The sequence below is a fragment of the Panicum virgatum genome, chromosome 2N (assembly GCF_016808335.1).
Source record: "Panicum virgatum strain AP13 chromosome 2N, P.virgatum_v5, whole genome shotgun sequence".
Lineage (NCBI taxonomy): Eukaryota > Viridiplantae > Streptophyta > Magnoliopsida > Poales > Poaceae > Panicum > Panicum virgatum.
In genome coordinates, this window is record NC_053146.1 from 7,332,697 (window position 1) to 7,352,245 (window position 19,549).

The 19,549-nt window shown below is 47.8% G+C and overlaps 1 protein-coding gene across 1 annotated transcript; it reads right to left on the reverse strand.

Moving 5' to 3' along the window:
• Positions 1-2,210: 2,210 nt before the first annotated feature.
• LOC120662327 (subtilisin-like protease SBT4.9) lies at positions 2,211-16,956 on the reverse strand. Its single transcript, XM_039941501.1, has 11 exons — positions 16,832-16,956; positions 16,532-16,645; positions 5,308-5,399; positions 4,811-5,048; positions 4,680-4,715; positions 3,882-4,359; positions 3,684-3,745; positions 3,349-3,573; positions 3,165-3,276; positions 2,856-3,069; positions 2,211-2,764 (listed from the first exon to the last, which is right to left on the reverse strand). The coding sequence occupies exons 1-11, from the start codon at positions 16,954-16,956 to the stop codon at positions 2,211-2,213; spliced, it is 2,250 nt and encodes a 749-aa protein (XP_039797435.1).
• Between the last annotated feature and the right edge of the window lie 2,593 nt (positions 16,957-19,549).

The window sequence follows — 19,549 nt, forward strand, 5'->3', positions numbered from 1 at the left end:
GGGCTTGTTTAGATCATTTTGCATTTTGCATTTTTATATTTTTGGAAGGGAATCTTCAACATTTGAAATATTAAATGAAGACTAATCACAAAACTAATTACAGATCTCGTCTGTAATCTACAAGACGAATCTAATGAGCCTAATTAATCCATCATTAGAGCATGTTACTGTAGCATTACTGTAGTAATTTAGTATCTAATCACATCCTAATTAGGCTCATTAGATTCGTCTCGCGATTTACAATCCATTTGTGTAATGTGATTTATTTTTCGACTACATTTAGTACACCATGCAAGCGATTTACAAAATTTTTACATTTTGCGTTTTGGAATCTAAACAGGACCTGAAATTTGAAATCTCACACTACGAACATGTACATTGAGATTTTGTTCTTAACATCTTGCCTAACTAAAATAAAAAAAATACTGAAATATCTCCAGCGTAACTTCCATTGTGTATGTTAGATGTTAGATCGCACAGCGGCCCAGCCTAGCTCCTTAGCAAACCAACAACACCATAGTTTTCGTGACCAATAGGATGAACACAACAAATTTATTGCCTCAAATGGTGCACCTTTGGGATCCCATATATATGATCTTCACTGTTTATTCCTGGCATGTAAAATTCTTGAAGAAACCTGGTGTGGAACTGGTAAGAAACTTACCAAGTGGTTGTTATTCTCAAGGTCTAGAAATTTTCACGTTAATCCGAGAAAAAAGAAAAATTAAAATTACCCACCACTGTCATTATGAACAAATTAGCCTAAAAGTACCCATATACATGTTTATAAATTACCCACCAGTACCATTAAAATATATTTATATTTATAAATATAAATCTATCCACCATTTTGCATATCAAGCTACATATCGTGCATACCTATAGGATACTAGCTATACAAATAATTAACATGTTTTAGCACATGTATATCTTATTATATTACCAAAATCCCAAATGCATATTCATGATTATATTATTATTAGTCAAAATAAATAAGATAATTCTAGATTTTGCACTATATTAGACTACCACCCTCCAAATATTTATTCCCGACATTGCTACAATACAATACCGCACCTCACAATTAACACCACAAGCAGATCAGGAACCAGGACAATATCAATTAGGTCGTGATTGGCATAGTAAGTTCATCAGGCTTGAACATGAATATATGTTGCTGAAATTCTGAAAAGAATCTTGTGCTCTGCACTATGGAGATTTGTTGGCTTCCAAAAAGCAAAAAACTTGAATCGATTGTTACCCAACAGAAACTTGGCCATGGAGTCATGGCGTCATGCAACAGACGATAGAACTAAACATAGTAGCAACTGATGACTAAGAGGACCATAAAGTAGGGAAGCTAGCAAAAGAACAACTGAGTAGTTAAACTAAGTAGTAGGCAGCATTACTGCAAGAGCTGGCAGACAAGAAACATGTTACTACTACTACTACAGCGAATGATAGTAGTTAAGATGGAGGAGATAGGCAGTCGTGACAGAATTAGGGTTGTGCGCTTGACATGCGGCCACGTCACTGACAAACAAAAAGATGTAGGCAAAAGAAGGCACCACTGCACTAGCAGCAGAGAAGCACTCTTGATTACTGAAGCAAGTAGCATGTGCTGAGAAAAAAAATCAAGTTTATGAATAATAATTAGATAAAAATGCAATATATATTTAGAATATCAATACTAGCCGCGCAAATATATGGGTCACTTCACTAGTTTTGTTTGATGCATGGTTCCCTTTTAAATTTGTGGTTTCATCAAAATCGTCATTACATAAGCGGTCCCTCATCTCAAGTGAAGTTCATACACTTTCACTTTTTAACAATGAACTGAAATTTGAAATCTCACACTACGAACATGTACATCGAGATTTTGTTCTTAACATCTTGCCCAACTAAAATAAAAAATACTGAAAAATCTCCAGCGTAACTTCCATCAGCCTAGCTCCTCAGCAAACCAACAACACCATAGTTTTGGTGACCAATAGGAATAGGATGAACACATCAAATTTATTGCCTCAAATGGTGCACCTTTGGGATCCCATATGATCTTCACTGTTTATTCTTGGCATGTCAAATTCTTGAAGAAACCTGGTCTGGAACTGGTAAGAAATTTACCAAGTGGTTTTTATTCTAATTATTAAAACCTTGCACCGTACCACTTCCAACCGTTGATTCCATCTCTGTTTAATCCTGTCCCTCCGCTATGCGTAGACCACCACCGGGCTCCTCACCTGGTGCTCGTCGTTGTACCACACGACGGCCGCCGAGTGGACCTGACCCTCCGCCGCCGGCGCCACGCCGGACACCGTCACGGTGAACGAGGCCTTCTGGTTCTGCGCGGTGAACTCCAGCTTGCTCGGCGAGACTTCGACGGCGAGGTCTTTGGCCGCCTCGGCAGACAGAAGGACCTTCGCGTCATACACGGCGCTGGCAGCTCCGACGTTGGTGACGGTACGCGGGAAGCGCACGGTGAAGTTTTTTCCCTGCTCGACGCGCGCCGCCATGGTCGGGTAGTTGAGGTCGCTGCCGGAGCTGCCGGCCGACCTCGAGACGTCGGCGCAGGATGTGGCGTTGGAGCCGGTGATGAGCGCGAGCTGCGTGGCGTTGTACCCCTGCGCGCACAGCATGGCCACGTAGTCGCCCTCCGACGCGTCGTACACGAGGCCCGGGTCGCGCGCCGTCGCCGGGCTGAGCTGCCCGGCGCCGTACTTGAGAGCCGTCCAGCCGGAGTTGCCCGCCGAGTTCATCGGAGTGGCTGCGTCAGCAATTCAGCATCACACGGTGCGAAATTGTTTACCGAGCTGAGCAAATAATGGAAAAGTTGCGGAGCTCTACGCCAGACTGACCGGTGGTGATGAGAGCCGACATGATCATCGCCGGCGACCAGTCGCGGTGGAACGACTTGACGTACGCGGCGGCGCCGCTCGTGTGCGGGCACGCCATGGACGTGCCGGAGATGATGTTGTACGGAGCCTTCCTGTTGTCCTTGGGGTTACCCGTCGGCGACGACAGCATCGTCCATGCGGCTATGATGTCGATCCCCGGCGCCGATAGATCAGGCTGCACAAGAACACACAAATAAAAAGTTTTGCAAAATTTTCCCAATTTGACCGTGTCATTTCCAAGACCGGCAAAATAAAAGTTTTGCACAAGACCTTCAAGATCCCCGGGGTGATCAGGTTCGGCCCCGGAGAAGAGAACGAGGCGGCTACCGGAGCTTGGGGATTGCCCGTTGTCTCGGTTCTGCCAATGGTAGCCACAGGATTGCTACAAGGTAACCAAGCATCGTCAGACAAGCTGAAATTCAGCTGAGAAGCTGTGTGTGGTCAGTGACCTCACCTAGTGCTGTTGACGTACGCCATGATCTGGTCGAACTGGTCCCGAGTCACCGTGAGGCCGGGGAGCGGCAGCACGAAGGCGACGTCGGGTGCGCGGGTGAGGATGACGGCGCCTGCCGCATCGGCCGAGAGCGGGTCGACTGGATGGCCGATCTGGGCCGGCGGCAGGCAGAGGACGATCTTCCCTCTGTAGGAACCTCCGGTCAGGTCGTCTGGATCGCAAGACCTATAAAGGAACACGAGAATTTTTGTCAGGAATTTTGCCGGTATCTGTTCGATTCATACGAAATTTCTGCAAAATTTCGAATTCATGTGCCATAGAATGTTTTGTATTACCCGTTGGTGGGGAATGCAAGCGTAGCATTTGTTAGTGTTGGGAAGGTGTTGATGGAGGCTCCCTGTAAGAGATGAACAATGTAATGGTTGCCACGTGTAATCGGATATATTTGTATTCCTTTTTTTTAGACATATATTTGTGTTTCGGTGAAGAAAGATTGGTAGTAGGACAGAAAGAAGTTTAGTTCCAGCGCGAACCACAAAGGTATCACCGTTCCCGAGAACGATCGTGTCGGTGAACCGGCGATCGATGCTGCTCGCCGCCACCGACAGCATCCACGGCGCGACGTTGCAGACGCGCCCGCCGCCGGGGAGCCCCGAGTTGCCGGCGGACGTGGACGTGACCACCCCGCGCCGCACGGCGTGGAAGGAGCCGATGGCCGCCGCGTCCCTGAAGTACGGCGACGGCAGCGAGCCCCCGATGGAGAAGGAGATCACGTCCACGCCGTCGGCGATGGCGTCGTCGAATGCCGCGAGGATGTCGGCGCCGCCGCAGCCGCCCCCTTCCCAGCACACCTTGTAGACGGCGAGCCTGGCGCCCGGCACGGCGCCGCGGGCGACGCCGGCGGCCAGGCCGTTGAAGCTGACGTTGCCGACTGGCCGCCCGGCCACCGTCGACGCCGTGTGGCTGCCGTGGCCCACGTCGTCGAGCGGCGACAGGCCATCGCTCGACCCTCTCCTGTAGGCGCGAGCTCCGATTACGCCTGCTAATGGCATTGAACCCACCCCAAATCCGCCCCTACCCATATTTCAAGAGCCTTAACTACCACCCGTCCCGACCCACCTCGTCGGCCCAATGCCCCAACCCGCCCCAACCCGAAGTCACCATGGAAGATGATATGCGACTTACGTGCCGATCTACTACCATAGCACCTCAACCCGTCCCAACCCGTCTATGTCGTCAACCCAACCCGCCCCAACCCATTTCATAGTGTCACCCGTTTCCACCCATCCAATAGTACCCGTATTAAAACCCACCCAAAAAACCCATCAAACCCCGCCCCATTAGCAGGAGTAGCTCCGATGATCTTACTGCATTACGCCACGCGACATTCTTCAACGGTGAGCCATTCGTGTTACAAACTGATCGGTTCTTCCGTGACATTGAAGAAAAACCATGTCCATACTTGTTGCACGTGAAGTTCTGGCAGGCACCCTTCCACCTGCTCGGCGGCGGGCCGAAGCCGTCGTCGGAGAAGGACGGCGAGTCGGGCCATATGCCGGTGTCGAGCATGCCGACGATGACGTCTCCTTCCAGCGGTAGCTCTTCCTTGGGCGTTTGAGGGAAGCCCAAGAAGTCCCACGATCTTGTGGTCAACGGCTCATAGGTCCTGCTTGGGAAGACTGACACGACGCCATCCATGCCTAAACGTAAGCAGAAGAGAGTGTAAGAGCTAGGTTCAGGCATGTCTCTAGAACTCCTAGGTTTGGTCAAACAGAATTTGATGTGATCTGGTCGATGGAGCTTTCATATCCTTGTTGAATTAACCTGGCAGATGCCATTGGTTTTGAAATGGTGTGTTAGCTAGTCTCAATTCAACATCACTGAAGAAAGCAATAGATGTCCAGCCAAAATGAGAGAAAATGAAAAGAGTCGCTTTTCTTTTCTTTTCTTTTCACATACTAGATAGTTCATGTGCCTCCTGTTCGGTTAGCCTTGCTGCGAATCCATTTAAGCTTCTCTTGTAACTGCGGAGGATCCTATCTGAAGCAGAGCTGTAAAAGTAAAAAACAAATAAATAAAAAGCGTTGGTTTCAGCTCCCTCCAATCTTTGTATCTTTAGGAGGAATGTTGAGTATTCTATCCTGCCTGCGATGAGTGAATTGTCAACCGTGCGGTGTGATCGTGTGCATGGTCTTTGGATTGCAGGTACACGGGCGTCGAGTGTCGATGGAGAGTTGCCGCGGAGGAGCTCAGGCCGGGCGGCAGCTGTGGCGTCCACTCCTGGATCGAGGGCACAAGCGACGACGGAAGGCGGGTTTCTTGGTTTGCGCCACAAAACCAAGGAGGCGGACGGCGGTTGAAGACGCCAAGTCGTGGAGGCACGGGCGTCGGTCTCGGGATTGACGGAGGCGACGGGCGTCGACGGCGTCTAGGGCCTCGCTGCGGGCGAGGAGGTGACGGGCGGCGTCTAGGGCCGTCAGAAGGCCGAGGCGGGAACGGCGTCTAGGGCCACGGCATGGAGGCGGGAATCTTCCCGCGCGTGTAGTTTTGGCAGTTTTATCAAAACCGGCCACCTACCCGGGTTTCGCGGACCCTCCAAAACCGCGAACCGGATCTTCATGGACGTGGTGGCATCGCAGTGTAGACTTCGAGTCGAAGAAATAAACTCCACCGTCGATTGAGATCGTGTACAGGGTTGCTGTAGATCCGACAAGTCTGACCGGTCCCTTGGACCGGTCTGGCCACAGCCAGGCGTTTTTAAGTCCCCCCTCACCTGGTCGTGGGGGTTGAGACTCTTGAGTCCTTTTTCTGTTTTCTCCTTCCCCTTCCCCGTGCTCTAGGTTAGGGCCAAGGTCTCCAACGCAAACGAGGGTTAGATTATAGCTAATCTCTCAAATCTAGAGGGTGGATGATGGTGTGGTAGGCTCTAGCTTTGTATAGGTGAATTTCTCTGAGATTCATGAATGAAATTAGTTTGAGATTCACCTTTGTGTGCTGAGTTCTCGTCCTCCCCTTCCTCCCTTGCGTTTTGGGTTTGAATTCTCCTCTTTTGGTGTGTTTTGTGTTTGGAGGAGACAATCCTTTGAATTCGTATTTCGATGAACTCTTTGAGACGATTCTAATCCATCAAGCCTAGTGCCAAACCCCCTGGAATCGCGAGTTCTCACGAATTGGAGTTTTTTACGTTCTTGAGAAAACCCCAATCCACTTTGATCTTCCCTCGAATTATTAAGATCCTTTAATCTTTTGGGAGAGATCTCTTGGGGACATGTTCAGGGGACAGATGTGAAGGTATCCTCCAAGTTTCGTTGGATTTGGACTTCGTTTGCTCGAGATTCAACATTTGAAGCTTTGTTTGCGGGCTGTCTGGGAGCAACCGGTCTGATAACGTCCACTCCAGCCCGACCGGTCTGACCAGTCGGAGCGAGCGGTCAGACCGGTCTGAACCAGTGAAACTGCTGTTTGGAGGGTTTCTCGCTATTGCTTCCATTTCGCTTCCTAGGGCGTTTTGTTTAGAGATAGCTAGTCCATAGCTACTCTCTCATATCCTAAGTTTGAGGGTTTGTGGTGATTTCTGGGATATAGGCCGATAGATCGATTTCGAAAGAAATTTTGATCTGCTCCCACGGGACAGATGTGAAGGTATCCTCCAAGTTTCGATGGATTTGGACTTCGTTTGCTCGAGATTCAACATTTGAAGCTTTGTTTGCGGGCTGTCTGGGAGCAACCGGTCTGACCGGTCGATGAAACCGGTCTGATAACGTCCACTCCAGCCCGACCGGTCTGACCGGTCGGAGCGAGCGGTCAGACCGGTCTGAACCAGTGAAACTGCTGTTTGGAGGGTTTCTCGCTATTGCTTTTGTTTCGCTTCCTAGGGCGTTTTGCTTAGAGATAGTTAGTCCATAGCTACTCTCTCATATCCTAGGTTTGAGGGTTTGTGGTGATTTTCGGGATATAGGCCGACGGATCGATTTCGAGAGAAATTTTGATCGGCTCCCATTCACCCCCCCTCTGGTCACCAGTTTCGGTCCCTCAATTGGTATCAGAGCTTGGTTGAGGTTTTCAGTACCTTAACCAGTTCGAAAACCACTTGGCGACCATGGCGAGTCTTGGTAAGATCACAGTGTTTTCCGGCGAGGACTATGCTTATTGAAAGGTTCGCATGCGTGCCTTCTTGCAGAGCATGGGAGCCGAGGTTTCGGAGATCACCAAGAACCAGGCTTACGAGGTGCTTGCCATTCGGACCACACCTCTTTAGGTGTCCAAGCACGAGGCCAACGCCAAGGCTGTCAATGCCTTGTTCGCTGGCATTTCTCATGCGGAGTTCTCACGCGTCCAGGGTTTTCAGGAAGCCCACAAGGTTTGGACGTGTCTTGAGAACTACCATGAGGGCACACCTCAGGTCAAGGCCAGACTGTTCGAGACTCACCGTCGTGAATATGAAAATTTCACACAAGGGCCGGGTGAGAGCATTGGCAACATGTTCAGTCGGTTTCAATCGATTGTGAACAAAGTCAATGCGAACAGATCTGCTGATGCCCTTGAGTACACGAAGCATGAGAAGGCTCTCAAGTTGCTCTACGCACTTGACCGCTCTGTGTGAGATCTCAAGGTGAACACGATCATCGAGTCTGCAGGCTATGAGACTCTGACCGTGAATGATCTTTTCAGCAAGCTCAAGGCCACGGAGGTGGATAACCAGACACGAGCCAAGCTCAATGGTGCCCCTCCTTCCAAGAGCATCGCTCTTGTGACTGGCCCAGGTGGATCGAGCTCTAACGCTAACTCTGCTCTTGGCTTTTCTCTTGCCTCTCTGCCCTCTGTTACAGATGAGCAGCTAGAGACGCTGAGCGACGACGACTTGTGCCTTCTCATCAGCAAGTTCCAGCGTGTCTACCACAACCGGCAGAGGCGGAAGAACCCCGGGTGCTACCACTGCGGCGATCTGAACCACTTCATCGCTGAGTGCCCCAAGAAGTCCGGCGGTGGCCAGAACAACAACCCCGACTACTACCGCCACAGCGACCGCGACGAGGGAGGCTCCAACAAGGAGCGTCGGCGCCACAAGCACCGCAGTCGTGACCGGGGAGGACTCTTCGACAAGGAGTCGCTCAAGAAGTGCTTCCAGTACAAGGCCAAGAAGCGGGAGAAGGCTTTCCTGGCGCAGCTCAGCGACCTCGACAAGAGCTCCGACACCGACCGTTCTTCTTCACCGACCTCTGACGACGACGACAAGAAGAAGAAGAAGAAGCGGGACAAGGATGCCACCGGCTTCATCGGCCTTCGCTTGGCGGCCGGTCGGCGCAAGGGTTTCTGCACCATGGTGGGTGAAGCCAATGGTGGTCGTGCGTCTCTAGTTGGACATGCTACACCGACGCACGCCGACTCTTCTCCTGGATCCGAGAGTGATTCAGAGGTAAACTCCACCTTCGACCTCCTTGATACTGAGGTTAGGGAGTTGTACGCCGCTCTCGACAACCAGAAGAGGCTGCTTAAGGAAGCAGCTAGAGAGCGTAGAAAGCTTAGGGCTGAGCTGGCTTGTGCTAGGGAGAAATCTAGTGAGGACGAGTGCGCTGGCTGCATATCTCACATGAATGATCTTGTTGCTCTCCGTGCCAAGCATGATGAGAACGTCGCGAACTTGGATATTGCCAAGACCTCGCTTTCTGACGTGTCTCACGAGCTAGCCAAGGCCAAGCATGAGCTTGAACTGGTTAAGGACGCTCCCATTGTTAGTGATGTGCTTGAATGGGATGAGTGTCCTATCTTTAAGTCTGATCTAGCTTCTTTGCAGTCTATGTTTGCCACTGTTGTTTGTGAACTAGAGGAGCTTAGATCTATGCTATTCTGCTTGGTGCCTGTAAGCTTTGTCCCACGCTTAGGTCGGAGCTAGATGAGAAGAACGCCTTGATTAAGTCTTTGGGGAAGACTAAGGTCGGGGAGTCTAGCCCACCTATTGATTGTCATGTTTGCCCTGGTTTGATCTCTGATTTGGATAATCTTGCGGTAGAGAAAGCCAACTTGGAGAATGAGAATACCTATCTTAGAGCGATTCTGAGTTGGGTTTCTAGCAGTGAGCCGCAGTTGGACATGATGATCAAGCAGTTTAAGCATGGTGATGGTTTTGGGGTCGGTTACACATACACGAAGTCAGACTTTGACAAGCTGTATGGTAAGATCGGCAAGGCTGCTGGAGCTCCAAGTGTTCTAAACACTGCTAGCACGAGCACGCAGCCTTTGCTTGTTGACCCCGTGGATGGTGTGCTTAAGGAACCATCAAAAGCACCTCCACAGAAGCAGGTTTGGGTTCCAAAGCCCAATGAGCTGAGGAATCCCCTCGATACGCCCCCTGCTGCCACAACCCAGGTTGCCCAGAAGAAGGGGGCTGCTCCTCCCCATCCGCAGGCAAGGCCTCCGCCTCCCAAGAGAGAGGTGAGGTACCACTGCGAGTACTGTGACAGAGAAGGTCACCTGGAGGAGTTTTGCTTCAGGAGGAAGCGGGCTGTGAGGCGTGAGCAGGAGAGACGCAACTCGGACATGTACTCTGCTCGGGTGCATGGTCCTCCTCGGCGTGGTGGTAGGCAAGATGCTAGGGCGCGCCGTGTAGGTGGAGGATAGGGAGACGGTGGTGTTTACCGTGCTTCAGCGGGTGGTCGCTTTTACCGGTCGTGCTCCTGGTCGTCCTCAGTACGGCTATGGAGTACGGGACCGAGGCTTTGGAGGAGGTTACGATGCACCACGCTTTCCTCGCGGTGGTGGTCGTCAGCCTCGCGGTAGACGGGACAGGGGACACATTTTTTATCTTGCTAACCCTTCTGTAGAGCAAATGTCTCGACACTGGTTCACTTCTCACTTTGCTAACCCCGGTGTTGAGACATTTGCTTACTCTTTATCTCACCATTGATGTGCAGGTTGGAGGCTTGGAGAATAGGTGGATCATGGATTCCGGTTGTTCGTGCCATATGACCGGGAATGACAAATGGTTCTCCAGCCTCACCCCAACGCGCCACAAAGAATACATCATATTTGGGGATAATGGTAAGGGCAAGGTACGTGGTGTTGGCGCTGTTAGAGTTTCTGATCGCTTCACCCTGAGAGAGGTTGCTTTGGTTTCAAATCTTGGCTTTAATTTGCTCTCTGTTTCGCAACTTCTTGATGAAGGGTTTGAAGTTTGCTTCAAGGAGGGATGTTCGCGTGTTTTGGATTCCAGAGGAGACCTGGTTTGCCGGATTGTTCCTCGTGACCGAGTTTTCTTGGTCGATTTCTCTGGAACTCCTTTTGGCCCTTCTTGTTGCTTGTTGGCTGGTCCTTCTTCTGATCTGTGGAAGTGGCATAGGAGACTTGGACATTTGAGCTTCGACTTGTTGTCTAGACTTAGCTCACTTGGCCTAATCCGAGGATTGCCCAAATTGAAGTTTGAAAAGGACCTTGTTTGCCATCCGTGTCGCCACGGGAAGATGATTGCTACTTCTCATCCGCCTGTTAATCAGGTGATGACCACTCACCCTGGAGAGTTGCTACACATGGACACAGTTGGTCCTTCTAGGGTGATGTCAGTTGGTGGGAAGTGGTACGTTCTTGTGATTGTGGACGATTTTTCTCGCTATTCTTGGGTCTTTTTCATGAGAACCAAGGATGAGGCTTCCGTGTTTGTTCGAGACTTGATCTTGAGGTTGAAAAATGAGCTACCCCAGGCCATGCGAGCGATTCGCAGTGATAATGGCACAGAATTCAAAAACGCTCGTTTTGACACCTTTTGCAGTGATCAAGAGCTTGAACACCAGTATTCTTCTCCCTACACTCCACAGCAGAATGGAGTTGTAGAACGGAAGAATCGGACGCTGGTTGAGATGGCGAGGACGATGCTCGACGAGCATAGGACTCCTCAAAAGTACTGGGCTGAGGCGGTCAATACCGCTTGTTATGTGTCCAACCGCATTTTCTTGCGTGCTTTCATGCACTAGACTTCTTATGAGTTGCGATTTGGACGCCAGCCCCGTGTTGACCATCTCAGAGTTTTCAGTTGCTGGTGTTTTGTGCTGAAAGAAGGAAATCTTGATAAGTTTGAGTCTCGCTCGTCTGACGGTATCTTTCTCGGTTATGCATCTCATTCCAGAGCATACCATGTGTTGCTTATTGATTCTAACATCGTCAGGGAGACTTGTGAATTCACTTTCGACGAGACTGCACCGTGCAATGCTTCTGTCTTTGAAGTTGCAGGAGAAGATGAGCTCGGCACCTCCATCTTTGAACATGAGGAGGAAGAAGCTGCGGAGGGTGATGTTGAGGCTACTACGCGTGCTGTGGACCCAGTCGCCACTGCCACGAGCTCGGACGATGATGACGGCCCCGATCCTACTACGTCTACTTCCCGGGGGCCAGTCGAGCAGGTGACTCAGCCTTCACCAGCTGCACCTGAGGAGGAACCAGCTTTGGTTGAGGAGGAGGCAACTTCGACAAGGGAAGCACCGTGACACATTCAGCGTCGTCACCCACCTCAACAGATGCTAGGTGACCTCAACGAGAGAGTCAAACGGTCCAAGGTAACAAGTATCGCTGGTTTTGCTCATTCAGCGTTTGTTGCCTCTTTTGAGCTCAAAGATATTGGACACGCTCTTTCTAATTCTAATTGGGTCAATGCCATGCATGAGGAACTCAAAATTTTTGAAAGAAACCAAGTTTGGGTTTTAGTCGAGCCTCCACCTGCTTGTAATCCCATCGGAACGAAGTGGGTTTTCAAAAACAAGCAGGGTGAGGATGGGTTGGTTGTTCGAAACAAGACTCGTCTTGTTGCCCAGGGGTTTTGACAAAAAGGGATTGATTTTAAGGAAACTTTTGCCCCTGTTGCTCGTTTGGAAGCGATTCGGATTTTTCTTGCATTTCCTGCTTCTAAGGGTTTTAAAGTTTTCTAAATGGACGTTAAATCTGCCTTCTTAAATGGTTTTATCGAAGAAGAGGTTTATGTAAAACAACCCTCTGGTTTCGAAAATCCCAAGTTTCCAAACCGTGTTTATAAACTTCAGAAAACACTTTATGGTTTGAAACATACACCTAGAGCTTGGTATGATAGACTGAAAATATTTTTGCTGGCTCAGGGTTTTAAAATGGGATGCGTGGATAAAACTTTATTCCTCATGCGGTCTGGCAATGACTTTCTATTAGTTCAGATATACGTGGATGATATTATCTTTGGTGGCTCTTCTCACGCTCTTGTCTCCAAGTTTTCTGAGCAGATGTCCAGGGAGTTCGAGATGAGCATGATGGGTGAGCTGTCGTTCTTCCTCGGGCTGCAGATCAAGCAAACTCCTCAGGGCACGTTCATCCATCAAGCGAAGTACACCAAGGACTTGCTGCGGAAGTTCGACATGAGTGACTTGTCTCCTCAGCCGACTCCGATCAGCACATCGACGGCGCTTGATGAGGACTTGGACGGTGAGGCGGTTGACCAGAAGGAGTACAGGAGCATGATCGGCTCTCTCCTGTACCTGACGGCGACGCGGCCGGACATTCAGTTCGGCGTCGGGCTTTGTGCGCGGTACCAGGCTTCTCCGCGCACCTCCCACAGGCCGGTGGTAAAACGCATCTTCAGGTATCTGAAATTCACCCCTGAATTTGGTTTTTGGTACTCTACGGATTCTTCTCTGGTTTTGGTGGGCTTTTCTGATGCCGATTTCGGTGGGTGTCGGTTGGATCGCAAGTCGACATCCGGCACTTGTCAATTTCTCGGTACATCTTTGGCTAGCGTAGCGCTTTCTTCCACAGAAGCTGAGTATGTTGCCGTTGCTAGCTGTTGCTCCCAGATCCTATGGATGAAACAAACCTTGCAGGATTATGGACTGAGTTATGATAGGGTTCCCATTTTCATAGACAACATGTCCGCGATTAGCATTGCAAAGAACACTGTCCTACACTCCAGAACCAAACACATAGATATCCGGTTCCACTTCCTGCGAGATAATCATGAGAGAGGCCACATAGACTTGATCCATGTCCCTTCAGAGAGGCAAACCGCAGATATCCTAACCAAATCTCTTGAGCAGAACACTTTTGCTCGCTTGCGAGGGGAGCTTGGGGTTTGTTACTCCTTTTGATCACTGACTTTTCTTTGGTTAGCTTTGTAGGTTTTATTTGCTTCTCTTTGTTTTATAGGTTTGGTAGTTGCATTATGCATATGCATTGTACATATTTGCATTTTGCATTGCCTCACTTGCACTAGCATTCTTGTATACATTGATATGATCTTCTAGTGCCTGCTAGTGTGAGTTGATAAATTTGATCATGTATAGCTTGCTCCACTGTGTATATGACATCATCTGAGTTAAGCTATTTTGATTTGAAAATCTGAAAACATGATCACCCTGTCTTGGCTACTAGCATGTTAGGGCGTGTTGATATGCTTTGCTATCTTATTCATGCTAGTGTAGCCTTTCGTACAGCAATTCATACTTGAAATGATCTAAATTTGATAAAATTTCTTGAACTGTTCTTGAAATGGATTGAAAAGATCCAGGTGGGATTGCTTGTCGCACTGATCGAATTTTCGGGACGGCTCACTTTGCACTTGTGAGAACCCGGGCAATGCTGTGCATGACTGAAATGGGTGTCTTAAGCTTCTGATTGTCTTTGGCATAGCCTTGGTCTCGTTGCTAAGTAAAGCATGACAAGCTTTCAACCCCTGGCATTAAGAATTGCTTGATATAATTTGATTGAAAAATGAATGTTTGCAACATGTTTTGGCTGGTTTGGCTCACCTGTATGAGTATGATTAGCACTGCTTTTCTTTCCCTACTTGTTAGTGCTAGATCATGAGTGATGCTTTTATTTCTCCTAAACTGAACATGCCTAGCTCTATACTGATTTGATATACCCTGTTGAGCTAGATACAGATCTTGTTTATGGATGCACACGTGCTTGCGACTAGATGTTGCTCATACCCTGTTGAACTAGATGTAGGTCTCGGGACTGACGGAGGCGACGGGCATCGACGGCGTCTAGGGCCTCGCTGCGGGCGAGGAGGTGACGGGCATCGGGCGGCGTCTAGGGCCGTCAGAAGGCCGAGGCGAGAACGGCGTCTAGGGCCACGGCGTGGAAGCGGGAATCTTCCCGCGCGTGAAGTTTTGGCGGTTTTATCAAAACCGGCCACCTACCCGGGTTTCGCGGACCCTCCAAAACCGCGGACCGGATCTTCATCGACGTGGCGGCATCGCAGTGTAGACTTCGAGTCGAAGAAAGAAACTCCACCGTCGATTGAGATCGTGTACAGGGTTGCTGCAGACCCGACCTGTCTGACCGGTCCTTTGGACCGGTCTGACCGGTCTGGCCACAGCCAAGCGTTTTTAAGTCCCCCCCTCACCTGGTCGTGGGGGTTGAGCCTCTTGAGTCCTTTTTCTGTTTTCTCCTTCCCCTTCCCCGTGCTCCAGGTTAGGGCCAATGTCTCCAACGCAAAGGAGGGTTAGATTATAGCTAATCTCTCAAATCTAGAGGGTGGATGATGGTGTGGTAGGCTCTAGCTTTGTATAGCTGAATTCTTCTGAGATTCATGAATAAAATTCATTTGAGATTCACCTTTGTGTGCTGAGTTCTCGTCCTCCCCTTCCTCCCTTGCATTTTGGATTTGAATTCTCATCTTTTGGTGTGTTTTGTGTTTGGAGGAGACAATCCTTTGAATTCGTATTTCGATTAACTCTTTGAGACGATTCTAATCCATCAAGCCTAGTGCCAAATCCCCTGGAATCGCGAGTTCTCACGAATTGGTTTTTTTTTACATTCTTGAGAAAACCCCAATCCACTTTGATCTTCCCTCGAATTCTTAAGATCCTTAAATCTTTTGAGAGAGATCTCTTGGGGACATGTTCACGGGACGGATGTGAAGGTATCCTCCAAGTTTCGTTGGATTTGGATTTCGTTTGCTCGAGATTCAACATTTGAAGCTTTGTTTGCGGGCTGTCTGGGAGCAACCGGTCTAACCAGTCGATGAAACCGGTCTGACCGGTCTGATAACATCCACTCCAGCCCGACCGGTCTGACCGGTCGGAGCGAGAGGTCAGACCGGTCTGAACCAGTGAAACTGCTGTTTGGAGGGTTTCTCGCTATTGCTTCCGTTTCGCTTCCTAGGGCGTTTTGCTTAGAGATAGCTAGTCCATAGCTACTCTCTCATATCCTAGGTTTGAGGGTTTGTGGTGATTTTCGAGATACAGGCCGACGGATTGATTTCGAGAGAAATTTTGATCGGCTCCCATTCACCCTCCTCTGGTCGTCATTTTCGGTCCCTCACTTTAAAACTTAAAAGATTATATAGTCTGCTTTCACCCAATGCTAAACTTTATGTTCTGATGAATTCTGAAGTATTAGGATTAGTAATTTATAGTTAGGAACAGATGATCATCTCCATAGCACTCATCAATTCCAACACACCCTACTATCATATACCTCAAATCAACTGGCTCCTACTCTTTTTTTTTCAAATTTGCAACCAATAGTTGGTACCGACTATATAGACGCCGGACTCCGCGCATCTTGGAATAGAATTATCCTTGTTACTTTGGTCCATGTATAGTAGTAGTATTGTACTCTACTGATGCAACAAATTAATTAAGGGAAAGTCTGATTTACAACTATAAAACCGGATAATAGATGACATCCAACTGTCAAAATCGGACAAATTTGACCTTTACGGTAGTTTGCGAAGGTGGTTTTGTATTTTAAAAAATAAAATAAAATTTATTTAGATCTAAAAAATCAAAACTAATTAATTTTAGATTAGAAAAATATGAAGCTAGTACATTTTTTTCTAAAAATGCAGCCTATCTATTATTGTTCTATTTGAATCTTAGTTATCCAAAAAATAGGCATAACTACAAGCAACTAAAAATTATGAATATAAAAACTTGGACTTTCGAATTTTTTTAGTTTAAATTTAAATATTTTTAATTTTTATAAAATGAAAAACCACCTTAAAAACAGTCAAATTTGCCCCGTTTCAATAGTTGGATGGCCTCTATTATCCGGTTCATGGTTTAAGATTGAAAGTCGGATTTTTATGATAGTGTTCAATGGTGTAAACCGGGCTTTTCTCATTAATTGGTTGTTGAAAATAATCCTTAATCTTGGAAGCGCTACAAAACTATGTCCACTAATAAAAAGATTGCCTAGGATGATGAGAACTGAGAAGAGAGTTTTAGACCTGCTGTCGTCAAGGACCTGGTTCAGCAGGTCGTGATGAGCAAATTCTACATCAGAGACACCGTCCTCGGACTCCGACAGGTCCGGCGAAGCCAGGTGCGTACACGATGTAAACCTGCTCCTCACGAACGAATTAATTAATTAAACCGTTAACAACGAAGGTGACAAAATGCATAGATCATTGCAGATCCTAAATAAAATACAAAAAAAAAATACTATGCAGCAATCAAGCACGATTGCAGCATCCAGATCGCGACGATCAGCCGAGAGATCAGATCGATCCGTCACTACCGGAGCCCACGAGTTCACCGTGTGCCCGAGGCACACGGCGAAGAACCGTAAGCACACGGCGAAGACTTTGCCGACGGTGGCCGACGGCAAAGCGCCGACGGCAGCTACAGGGACGGCGAAGCCCTTGTTTGCCATGTGTCAAAAGTCGCACACACGGCGAACCTTTTCGCCGTGTGTATATATAGGCGCACGGCGAAAAAAAACGAGAAGACGCCGTCCGGGCTAGCTGACGGCGTCGGCGTCTGTTCGCCGTGTGTCTGCACCGTGGACACACGGTGAACTTTCAGACTTCGCCGTGTGTCCTTGGTTCTGGCACATGGCAAATCAGTAAGTTTCGCCGTGTGTCTAGTTTATGATGCACGGCGAATTATGGTCAGTTCGCCGTGTGCCTAGCCCTGGCACACGGCGAACTAGGTTTCCAGGGTAGTCACATGGTCACTTTGCCGTGTGCCTAGTCCCTGGCACACGGCAAAGTGACCAACCAGATCCTATTCTTTTTTGTTTTTCACGTATAAAGGACCCCATATCACAACATATATATCACAGGCATTACATATCGCATATATATCACAGCTAGCCGGAAATAACTTCAAACACATCCAGAAGTCCAATGCAAAGTCTAGAAGTTCACAAATACATATCTAGAAGTTCACAAGTCCATAAATATTGAAATAAACAAGTTTATGGCTGTGGTGGGTCGTCGAACGGTGGAGCGCCGCCGAACTGAGGCGGGAACAACTGCTGTGGGAGCGTCGGTGAGATGCCCGGCGACAATTCTGGCGTATTCGATGCCGCCGATAGATTCTGCAAAAAAAAGTAAGACAGTAAATTGCAGGTGAGACAAAAACCAAGTTCTCAAGTTATAATAGAGCACTAAAGGATCAGATGTAGGTCCCCTAAATCGTTAAGTGAGTAATGTAAGTCACAATCTCTAAGTCTAAAGTTCTCTAAGTGTCTAATACTTCAAAAAAAACTAAAGGGTTTTCAAAATACTCACCGGAGGAGTAGTAGGAGGAGGAGCCATAGGGAATTGCATGGCTGGGATGGGATTACCTATTTGGACAGAAAGACCTCGAATGTAGTTGTACATCTGGGCCATCTCGGCCGCCTGCTTCTGCTCGTTCTCTTGTCGTATCCTCCTCTCTTCTGCAAGTGCCGCCTCGTATGCCGCCTGTTGCGCTTGCATTTGGTGCTACAATAGTTCATGATAATGTTACAATGCAAAGCAAATATACGTACAAAACGAATGAATTATGAATAAATAAGAAATAACCTGAAGTTCCTGCACTTGGAGCTGCGACGCGGACAGCCGTGGCCGTATGGCCGGACTATTGGCCGTGCTTCTCGCTCGAATCTGGGAGAGGGTGGGAGTGCTGGCCGTGTCTAAAAGGCCGTCGCCAATGTAGTAGCGCCCATGTTTTTTGCCTCCTCCCACCCTCATAATGACTTCTCCATCAAGGGGCTGGGTCCTCGGATCCCAGTCTGCCCCATGGACCTGTCTTCCCATCTCTGTGTACGCCTGGATACGACTGTGGACGGACGGGTTGCTGTACGCCGAGGGCGGGTCGTCAGGGTTGTAGGTGACGTTGGATGTCGCCTTGCCCTTGCGGGCCAGTGCCCATCCCAGGAACGGCGAAATTTTTTTGCAGTGAATAATTTAATGTTCAAAATTTGATATTGAACTTTTCAAAAAACAACTAAATCTAAACACTCAAATTTTTTATATGGCCTCAATAAATTTGATGAGCTTTTTAACTAATTCCATTCTATTGTTTCATGTCATAATTAATCACATTTTACTTATGCCAATTATAGTAGTTTATTTGCAATTAAAATATTAAAAATACCAAATGGAGCCGAAAAAATTTGAAATTTCAACATGACTAAATCATTATCGCATATTGTCTATATAAAAATTTTGAACGTCAAACTGAAATTTTTCTATCATAACATGTACAAACTTAACCTTCTCTTCTTCTTCTCTCGGAAACTTCTTCGGGAAACTCTCAGTTTGTAAGCATCATCATGACAAAATATTCGTATCGTGCTCAAATTTTTACCATACATTCGACGTATGATAGCATGAAGTTCAGGCAAATCTCATAATTTTCTGACATCGTTCGAATTTTACATAATTCAAAAACTATTTGCCACCACGATCGTCGTAATGTTTCATTACCACAATCTTTGAAATTTTGTTTCAACTACTACATAAACTCTAACACTACAGTCAATATTATGAATATCATTTTTTCAAAAAAAATTCCTATTATTTAATACCCTTTGGAATTAAATTAGATTTACACGAAATAAAACAATAAATTGAAATAAATTAGTTTAATACAACTAATATATCTATAAAAATCTCATATTCAAACATAGAGTACCAAACAAATTATGAAGAGTGTAGAAAAAATTTGGAATCAAAAACATGATTTTTTTTCGTGTTCGCCGTGTGCTCAACTAAGGCACACGGCAAACATAATCTTTGCCGTGTGCCTAGAGCCAGGCACACGGCAAAGGTCTATGTGTTGCCGTGTGCCAGCGTGGACACACAGCGAATAGGGACTGGCGTGACGTCTGTCCAAGTGTTGACGACAGCCGGGGAGTTCATCGTGTGTCAACAGACTGGCACACGGCGAAGATGGGAGTTCGCCGTGTGCCTAGCCCTGGCACACGGCAAACAATAACGGCCGTGAGGCCCCCTGACGGCAGAGGGGTGTGCCCC